At 47.2% G+C, this 9,237-nt stretch overlaps 1 protein-coding gene across 2 annotated transcripts; it reads right to left on the reverse strand.

Moving 5' to 3' along the window:
- Window positions 1–1,496: 1,496 nt before the first annotated feature.
- Window positions 1,497–6,068, reverse strand: LOC111141722 (protein C receptor). 2 transcript variants are annotated; one of them, XM_022494505.1, is made up of 4 exons: window positions 5,707–6,068; window positions 3,131–3,373; window positions 2,425–2,703; window positions 1,497–2,176 (listed from the first exon to the last, which is right to left on the reverse strand). In XM_022494505.1, exons 1-4 carry the CDS (start codon window positions 5,783–5,785, stop codon window positions 2,061–2,063), a joined length of 717 nt encoding a protein of 238 aa, XP_022350213.1. In that variant the 5' UTR covers window positions 5,786–6,068; the 3' UTR covers window positions 1,497–2,060. The 2 variants fall into 2 exon arrangements, with proteins under 2 accessions (XP_022350213.1, XP_022350214.1); XM_022494506.1 differs by having other exon boundaries at window positions 1,576–2,176; window positions 5,703–5,785.
- Window positions 6,069–9,237: the final 3,169 nt, after the last annotated feature.

Genomic DNA, 9,237 nt, shown 5'->3' on the forward strand with positions numbered 1-9,237 from the left:
CACAGAGAAAGACATTAGGGACCATATCTTGGGAAAAGAAGCAAGAGAGTGGAAAAAGTGGATTAAATTCTACAGATACTCTATTTTCTAGGTGGGGATGAAAAGGGAGTAAATAAAGGTTAACACTGAGATCTCTACACTGATGATTTGATAGTAATTCTGTTTAACTGACAGCAAACAACAGAAGAGAGAGAAAAGGTTTGGGGAGAAAGATAAGGAATTTAATTTAGAACATGTTGACTCAGAAATGTCTGCAAAATATTAAGGTAGAGATGATTTCAAGAATCAATGTAAATGGGGGTCTGGAGGTCACCAGCGAGTGCTTTATATCTATATTCTTTTTTTTTTTTTTTAATTTTGAATGCATTTAGTACTTCATTTATTTTAATTTACATTTGGGGAAAATGTATACCTAAGAAGTATTATCAATTTAAAGGAAAACAGTACATAAATAGTCAGGGTGTGATGCTATAGCAAAATCATGAAGGTGGGTCACACATGACCAAAGTCTGAGAAACCCTGGAGTGGCTGTCCTCCAGTGCCCACCCTTAGACAAATCAGTGTTCATGGAAGTAGGGTTGCCTGTTATGGGATATGGCTGCCCAAGTTCTGGCTCTTCTCCAGGGACTGAGGACAAAGCAGTTTCTTTGGGAAAATTCTGTGGGCAGGGGCAGCTTGAGGTGTTACTATGGACCTCTAGGTTGAGTTGTAGCTCTGGGGGCCACCCTCTGGGAGTGTCTGAGGTGGGCGTGTGGTTTCCAGCCTTCTGTGACCTTACTCTGAGGGGAGGTTGTGAGAATTGAATGTGATCATTGATACAAAGGTGCTTTGAAAATCAAAGCGAGGAGACAGTAGGTAACCTCCCTCATCTCTCCCGCTGTCTCTTTATGGGAGGTATATCTATATTCTTACTTCATACTTGTAATGCCGCAATGAGGTAAAGGCAGGTGTTATTTTTATTATACTCTTTATTTATGAAGAAACTGAGACTTGAAGAAGTTAAATTCCTCATTCAAAGAAGTAAAACTCAAGTCTGACGATAAACACTGGCTTTTAAAGACAAGATTATATTGTTTTCCATGGAAAACATCGCAAATAGATGGCACTTGAAGCCATAGCAGGTCATCCACAAAGGGTACAGTTCAAATGGGAACAAAAAGAGCCAAAAAATGGAATTCTAAGGAAGCCACATTTCCAAGGCAAATGGAGTAAGATGACAAAGGCAAAGGGATTGACTGAGTGGCCAGAACAGTTTCTAAAAATTAGAAGTATGGTATCTCAGAAGTCAAGGTTCTAGTCCACAAAGGAAAATGTCACGGATATCATGTGGGATGAAGCATTTACAATTAGAGGTCACTGATGATCTTAGAGCATTTTATAAGGAAGTCAGTTTGTAGTGGTTTGGGAGTGTACAGAAGATGAGGAAGTAGAAGCAAAAGGTAAGGCTACTTTCCCGGAAGTTTTGCAAAGTAGAGGGAGAAAAAAATAATGCCATATACATAAGTAAGGAATTTATTAATAATATCATTAAGTAATTAATAACTCTTTGCTCCCATTACTTATATTTTACACTTTCACCATTTCTATGGTTATTTCTGTCTACCTCTATTATACCAGCGTCCCTTCCCAAGTCTGATGTGCCCGGAAGCACCAAATGTTGTTTATTTTGGTTGTGGATGGACTTCTTGTATTTGTTAGGTGTTTTGAATGCCTCAGGTGATTCTGTCCTTGAAGGATGTGCCATAGACATCTCCCAGTCCCACCCAACTCCATCAACTCTTTTCCACAAAGATAGATAAGCATTCGCTTCTCAGACCAATTCAGCAAAGCATGCAAGCACTTAGGTGCTCAGCAAACCAAAACCTCTGTCTACCTTCCTCCCTTCCCTTCCCCTCCCCCAGACTCTGGGTGGGCAGATCAGAGAGAAGGAGCAGCCACTCCAAACCTTCTGGGATGTAATGTCCCAGATGGGGGCCTCTGTTTGGTTTTGTCGTGAGCTGAGGTCTTCCCTTGCCAGCCCGCATCAGTCCAGCCCTTTCTCAGAGGGGGCTGGAGAGTAATCAACACCGCCGTCCACCTGTGCACAGAAAGATGCCTACGGCCACACCAGCGATGATGAAACTGCCCACCAGGACGCCCAGGACCAGCGAAGTGTAGGAGCGGCCTGTTTGGCTCCCTGCAGAACACGCACAGAGTTAGCCTGAGGAACCTACCTCCAACATTCTCGTCCATTCTCTGAGTCACACCCTAAGGGATTCCCACCCCCAAAGGAAGGGGCTAATTCACCAAGTGATGGAAGTTGTGTATACTCTGTCCCAAACCCCCAGACCGGGGCCTCCTGTTGCTCAAGGCACCCAACCTTCAGGTCCACCCATTTGCCTGGAACCCACCCTATACCCAGCCCTTCCCCCCTTCCCATGCTACCTTTTGAGTTTTTCAAAGTGACATACTCCTGCATGTACTGCACACAGAGGTCCCGCAGATATTCTTGCAGTTCGTACCGAGTACGATTGTAAAAGTTGAGCTGATGCACAGTGAAGGTGACCACCTTGGACGGTGCCTGGGGCCCTGCCACCCATAAGGCCGTCTCTGGCTGGTAACTCACAAAGGAGCTCCCATTCATAGTCACTTCGAAGAAGACGCGGGCTGGAGAGCCCTCAGGAGGCTGCTCACAGCCCAGGAAGCAGCGAAAGGTCAGAGGAACTGTGGATGAGGGATTCAGGGTGAGACAGCTATGTGGAGAGGGTGTCAGGTGTGGGAGGATGGCCACCAGGGGGAACATGAACTTTTGGGGTTTAGGATGGATCAGGGACAGGACGTCCCAACAGGGTCTACCCCGAGGTCATGCCAGCAAGAAGAGGGCCTGACCGAGGGTCCGCAAGTAGGACTCCTCTTCAGGCTCAAGCTCCCACCCAGCAATCAGCAAAGGCAGGTGCCCTGACACCTGGGCTCCTCCTGGGCCGCCAGCTCACAGAGACCCCTCCAGGAACCCTGCCTCTTCCTTACGCCCCTCCCCTTTCTCCAAGGCCCGCCCCACCAAGTCCCTCCCATAGGCCACGCCTCCCAGCCGGAAGGCCCACCTTCGTCGGCCCCGCCCAGGCTGCACCCGCAGCGCGCGAGCGCCACTCACAGGTCAAGTGCCGCTCCCCGTGCACCAGCTGCACCAACATTTGGAACTCTCTCAGGTAGGTCTTCAGGCGTTCCTCTGTGTGCACCCAGCTCTCGGGCGCCTCCAAGGGCTGCAGCTGGATGATCGTGACGTTGGTGCCCTGGCCTTCCAGCACGTGCGTCGTCAGTCCCCCCAGCGACGCGTTGCCCCGGTGCCACACTTGATAGGGGTCACGGAAGTAGGAGATCTGGAGCATGTGGAGGCCTGCGGGTAGGTGTCAGCGCGTCAGCTCTTGGGGCAGCGTGAAGCTGGAGATAATAACCCCCTACCCAAAGGCCGGCCGCCCACCTTCCCGGCCGCCCATAGTTATAGTGTGCTTTCACCCTTCCTCCCACAACCCTGTCCGGAGCTCAGGACAGGGATTATTATCTCCGTTTTACAGATAAGGAAACTGAGGCTGGGAAGAGCAGAAGCCACTTACCCCAGGGTAATCCAGTCAGTGGAAGAGCCGCTCCGATCTTTCTCTCTCTCACCCCTAACTACCTCCATTTCCGGTTGGTCAGCACAGGCTGACCCACAATAAAATCCCATTCCCTCTCCAGTTCTCGGCCTCCCCCCCCAATGCCCTACTTCAGGCCTCATAGGTGCTCATCTGGACTGGGGTAGTAACTTCCTTCCTCATCCCCCTGTCCTCATTGTTCAGTTTCACTCCTTCCAATCTGACCTCCATCTGACCCAGAAATAAGATTATGCCCTTCTCCTACTTAAAATGTTCCAGTGACACATTCGCCTATCAATAATAGTAATAACTGCTGTTAAGTACTTATGATGAACCAAACAGTGTACCTACACACATTATTATCTTATCTGTGCTTTCCTCCCATTAGCTCAATGCAGTAGCTGCTGTTATTAACCTCAGTGCATAAGGGAAGCAGGCTAAATGGTACAGCAGAACCAAGGTCTGAATGTAGGCAGTGTGAGTCCGGCACGTTTAGCCACTCAGCCATACTGTCTTCCCATGGGATGTCTGTCCACAGAATGAAGTCCAAAGTCTTTCGCTTGGCATTCAAGGCTGCAGGAGACCAGGTCCCAACTGGCTTCTCTGGCCTCTTCCTGTCCTTAGATACAGTGAGCTACTTGGAGTTCCTCGTGCTGCCTTCTGGCTGACATGAATAGCATGTCCAGGTTGCTCTGCCTCCAGGCAAACTTCTTTTCGTGCCTAAAGACCCAGCTCTGTTGCCATCTCCTTGTAAAAGTTTTCCTAATGCCTCTCCTCTTTACCCTCCCCGACACAGGGACGCCTGGGTGGCTTAGATGGTTAAGCGTTCACTTTTGTCATGATCTCATAGTCCTGGGATTGAGCCCCACATCAGGCTCCCATCTGCTTCTCCCTCTCCCTCTGTCCCTTCCCTGCTTGTGCTTTCTCTCTCTCTCTCTCAAATAAATAAATAAAATCTATAAATAAATACTTACATACCCTCCCAGACACAGTGGGTCTGTTTCAATGATCCCAGATTTCACATAACTGTCTTCAAATACATAACTGTCTCCGAATATACAGACTATACTGGGCTCCACTAGGCTATAGAATTGTGTCTGGTTATCTGCCTTCTACATCTATTAAGGGCCTGGCACAGGGTTGATGTCCAGAGAATGTATGAGGAGGGGTGGGCCTGGGGTTGTCAATCTGTGGGTGTGTGGTGTGTGTGTCTCGTCCACATTTGCATATGAAAAGTGCTCTGCGTCTGCAGGTATGAATAAGTAGGTCTGTGTGGGTAACCCTAGATCAGGTTCTTAACTGCCCTGAGCCTAGTCTCCTCTGCTGTAAAATGGAGATAATCATATTGCTCACCATAGAGATATCGCGGGGGTTAGATGCCTCACTGCGTGTATTAACCGCAGTGAACGCTCGTAGAATTCTGGTGATTTGCTCCCTCTCTAAGACGGGTTGGTGGCGGGGGTGGGGTGGGGGACTATAGCCTGGAGATTGTAGGAAAGGGGAGAGGAGGTCCCTGTGCAGTCACAATACAGAGCAATAACTCCTTTCTCTGCTTAAAGAGCCACTTAAGGCAGCCTGACCCCTGTACGTTCACCCATGGACCACAGCTTCCCTTTCCCCAGACTTTCCCTCCTGCCACCCATCTTCCACCTTCTCCAGTCTCCTATCTGCCTTGCTTCTCTCAACCCCAGTCTCTCCAGTAGCTTGCCATTCCTTCCATCTCTCATCTCTTCTCTGAGTCTCTTCCCATCTTCCGTGGACTCACCCCTATCCACATTACTCTCAGCACTCCCTCTCCAGACTCACCTCCTCTCCCCAAGGCTAATCCCCTTACTCTTTCTACCCATCCCTTTCCGTTTCTCCAGTCCTGTTCCTCCAGCCTCTTCCATCACCCCCTTTCCCGGGCGAACTGTACTTCCTCACCTTGGCTTTGGGACACAAATCAGTCCCCAGGACCCTGCCTGCCCCATAGAGAGATCTGGCTGGCTGCAGGCACAGGCACTGTGGGAGAAGTGCTCCGCTCGTCTTCCCCATGTGCCCCAGACAAGCTGAGAGTCTCCAGAACCATCCCGAGGAAGGAGATGTGCCCCTGACTCACCATCTGAGGCGTCCTGGCTACAAAAGGCCCAGCCAGGCAGGAGCAGTAGACGCAGCAGTGGCAGCAATGTCGTCAACATCCTGGGGCTGAGGTTCTTACCCCACCTGGGCTCCTGGCTCCGGCAGGCAGGGGGCTCTGGCTGGCTGCAGCCTAGAGGGAAAAGAAGTGAGGACCGTCTGGAAGGGGAGGAGGCTGAACGGAGGAGGTTGGAAGGTGGCCAGAGGATAGGAGGAGGAAGAAGGCGGCAGGCTTATAAAGTGTTATTCTTCCCCGGTCTCATTTCCTACTAGGGGGCTGGCCTCCCTCTTGCCCTTCCCTTGCCCCGCCCTGCATCGGCCCTCTTGCCCAGACCTGCCTTTTCCCTTTTCCCTGGGCCTCTTCCAAACAGGGAGCGGAAAAGGGGGAGTCAGATTCAGAGAGAAGTTCTGCCCTCGCTGAGTCAGGGGGTGGGGCATCTGCTTTCAACTTGGAGCACACTCTAGGGTGTAGCGATCAGCAGGTTATTGATGGGGAAACTGAGGCCCCAAGAGGTGCAGGGACTTGCCCAATGGAAGTTTATATGTCATGCTGGTAACCGATTGGGATTAGAGTTCAGTTTTCCAGCATGCTGGCTACGTTTTATCAGGATTATAGTAATTACACAATCAAGGATCTTGCTCTCAGAAATACATAGTTACAAAATGAGTATAAAACAGCTCACTGCAGTGCTCTTTGTAATAGGAGAGAATTATGAACAATCTAAATCTCATTAGGGTATGGGTCACTTAAAGCAATATTTTTCAAACAGGTCACAGTCTACTCCTAGATGATGAAAACAGTTTAGCGGATGATGACTAGCAGCAGTTTTTTGTTTGTTCGTTTGTTTTTATGAACTGGAACAGAATACAAATTTTCAGTGCCTCCTTCTGGGTCAGAGTAAGCATTATTTTATGAAATAGTTGTTCAGTTGTACACATGCCCATTCCAGTTTTGTGCATGTATGTTTCTGTGATGGATTTTGAGTGGCAGTTTAAAATGTATTTCTTACTCCAGGAAGCAAGTGGAAAAATTTGGAAGTCACTCCACCCAGCTATGGTAATCCTATAGAATTACCTTATTAATCCTACAGAATTACCTATGGAATACTATGTAGTAGTTAAAAAAAAAAAAAAACCTCCCCTGCCTAATCTCCACTCTATTTCTATATTACTTAATACTACCTGAAATTATATTACTTACTCATTTACATGTTTCATGTCTGAATGTCCCACCAGAATGTGAGCCCCTAAGAGGTTGTCCGTCTTGTTTGCTTATCCGTCCCTTGCTTGGAAGGGAGCACATAATAAATACTACAATCCGTAATCACTATCAGCTAACAGGTGATTGAGATAGTGACTCAGTGATCGCTGACTGAGACAGTGAAGATATGCATAAATCTCCAAGAGTAAGTTGCAGGACATCAGGTTTAGAACCATGTATGTGTCTGCCACACACGTGACCACTAAACAACCTATTTCTTTATGGAAGGAATCTGGAAGGATGTGCATCAAATATAACAGTGATTTATCTCCAGTGATTTATTATCAGGGAGGAGCCCGAGGTTAAAAGTATACGGATGTGTATGTATATGTGTATGTGTGTAAGCACGTGTGTGTGTCTGTGCATATGAATGTGTGTGGGCACGTGTGTGTGAATGTGTGTGTGTGTGTCAGGGCGGCAGTCTTTTTTTTTTTTTTTTTTTAAGATTTTATTTATTTGACAGAGAGATCACAAGTAGAGAGAGAGAGAGAGGAGGAAGCAGGCTCCCTGCCTAGCAGAGAGCCCGATGTGGGACTTGATCCCAGGACCCTGAGATCATGACCTGAGCTGCAGGCAGAGGCTTAACCCACTGAGCCACCCAGGCAGCCCTCGGGGCGGCAGTCTTGTAGAAGGCCTTTTCCATCTATTTTGTGAAGGGTTTTATCATTCTATCTATATTGTTTGAAAAGTTCGCCCCTAACATGAGATGATATATCTTGTGTGGAATTAACAATAAAAGTTTAAATAATAAACTATGGGGGAAGAAGGTGGCAGATCACGTGAGCTGACGTACTGACATGAGACATTGATAAGTGAGAAAGGGGAGTGTGGAATGATACGTACAGGATAATTCCATCTATTTTTAGTTTAGAATGTTACTTCTGTCTGAGTAATACACCTATATCTGTAGGAAGAATGCCAGGTGCGGGATGTCAAGAGAGATTAGCTCTGGGAAACGGGATTAGATAAAGGGCTGAAGTGGGGGTTTTAACTTCCTTATTTTATATACTGTTCCTTGGAGGGAGAGTTGATGTCCTAATGGTTTCAGGGCAAACCCTGAATACATACCAGCCTCCCATTCTCTGAACTGAATATAAGCAAGAGTGTCTGTGCTCACTCCTCAGTCATTGTAGGTAAGCTTAGAAATAACCAAGTGTTGGGGCGCCTGGGTGGCTCAGTGGGTTAAAGCCTCTGCCTTTGGCTCAGGTTCTTATCCCAGGGTCCTGGGATCGAGCCCCCGGGTCCTGGGATCAAGCCCAGCATTGGGCTTTCTGCTCAGCAGGGAGCCTGCTTCCCCCTCTTTCTCTGCCTGCCTCTCTGCCTGCTTGTGATCTCTGTCAAATAAATAAATAAATAATCTTAAAAAAAGAAAAGAAATAATCAGGTGTTTTTCCAGCTTGCCAAAATGGTCTAGTCAGGAGGCAAATGGGGGCCTTGTTTTCCTGGACTGGTACTTAGGAAGAATGGATGGTCTTAAATCACTGCCAGTTACACTGTTTTGGCTTTTACAAAATATGATTATGAAATATTCCATATGAAGAATTTTTTTCATGGCTGAAGAATTTTATTACAAACCTACGTGTCCTCACTACCCAGGGGAAGAAATAAAATATTACCAATATAATTGAAGACCCTTAAACTCCCTGACCATGACTTTCTCCCCCCTGCCCTGTCACCAAAGCTACCACTAATCAGAATTCACCATTTCTCTGGGCTCCTGGATGGCTCAGTTGGTTAAGCGTCTGCCTTTGGCTCAGGTCATGATCCTGGGGGTCTGCTTCTCCCCCTACCCCCTACTCATGCTCTTTCTCTCAAATAAATAAGTTAAATCTTTTTTTTTTTAAAGATTTTATTTATTTATTTGACAGAGAGAGATCACAAGTAGGCAGAAAGGCAGGCGGGGTGGGGGGGGGAGTAGGCTCCCTGCTGAGCAGAGAGAGCCTGATACGGACTCCATCCTAGGACCCTGAGATCATGACCTGAGCCGAAGGCAGAGGCTTAACCCACTGAGCCACCAAGGCGCCCAATAAGTTAAATCTTAAAAAAAAAAAACAAAAAGAATTTACTATTTCTCATTTCCTCATTTCTGGATTCTCTACTGTATATGCATATATCCTTAAGCAATATGTAATGATGGTTTGCATATTCTGAGCTTTGTATAAATAATATTGAAGTGCGTGAAGTGCGTCTATTCCTCTGCAACTTACTTTTTTCACCTAACATATTAATAAGATTGATCCATATTATTATATG

The sequence above is a fragment of the Enhydra lutris genome, unplaced genomic scaffold (genome assembly GCF_002288905.1).
Source record: "Enhydra lutris kenyoni isolate GAN:26980312 unplaced genomic scaffold, ASM228890v2 scaffoldscaffold6, whole genome shotgun sequence".
In the NCBI taxonomy this organism is placed as follows: Eukaryota; Metazoa; Chordata; class Mammalia; order Carnivora; family Mustelidae; genus Enhydra; species Enhydra lutris.

What these genes read in the sequence shown, in the direction of transcription:
- LOC111141722 (XM_022494505.1), bottom strand. Translation starts at nt 5,785, where the DNA reads ATGTTGACGACATTGCTGCCACTGCTGCGTCTACTGCTCCTGCCTGGC. An exon ending in CGGGGAGCGGCACTTGACCT is followed by an intron (nt 2,704 to 3,130) that starts GTGAGTGGCGCT and finishes CCTCATCCACAG; the next exon opens with TTCCTCTGACCTTTCGCTGC. An exon ending in CACTTTGAAAAACTCAAAAG is followed by an intron (nt 2,177 to 2,424) that starts GTAGCATGGGAA and finishes CGTGTTCTGCAG; the next exon opens with GGAGCCAAACAGGCCGCTCC.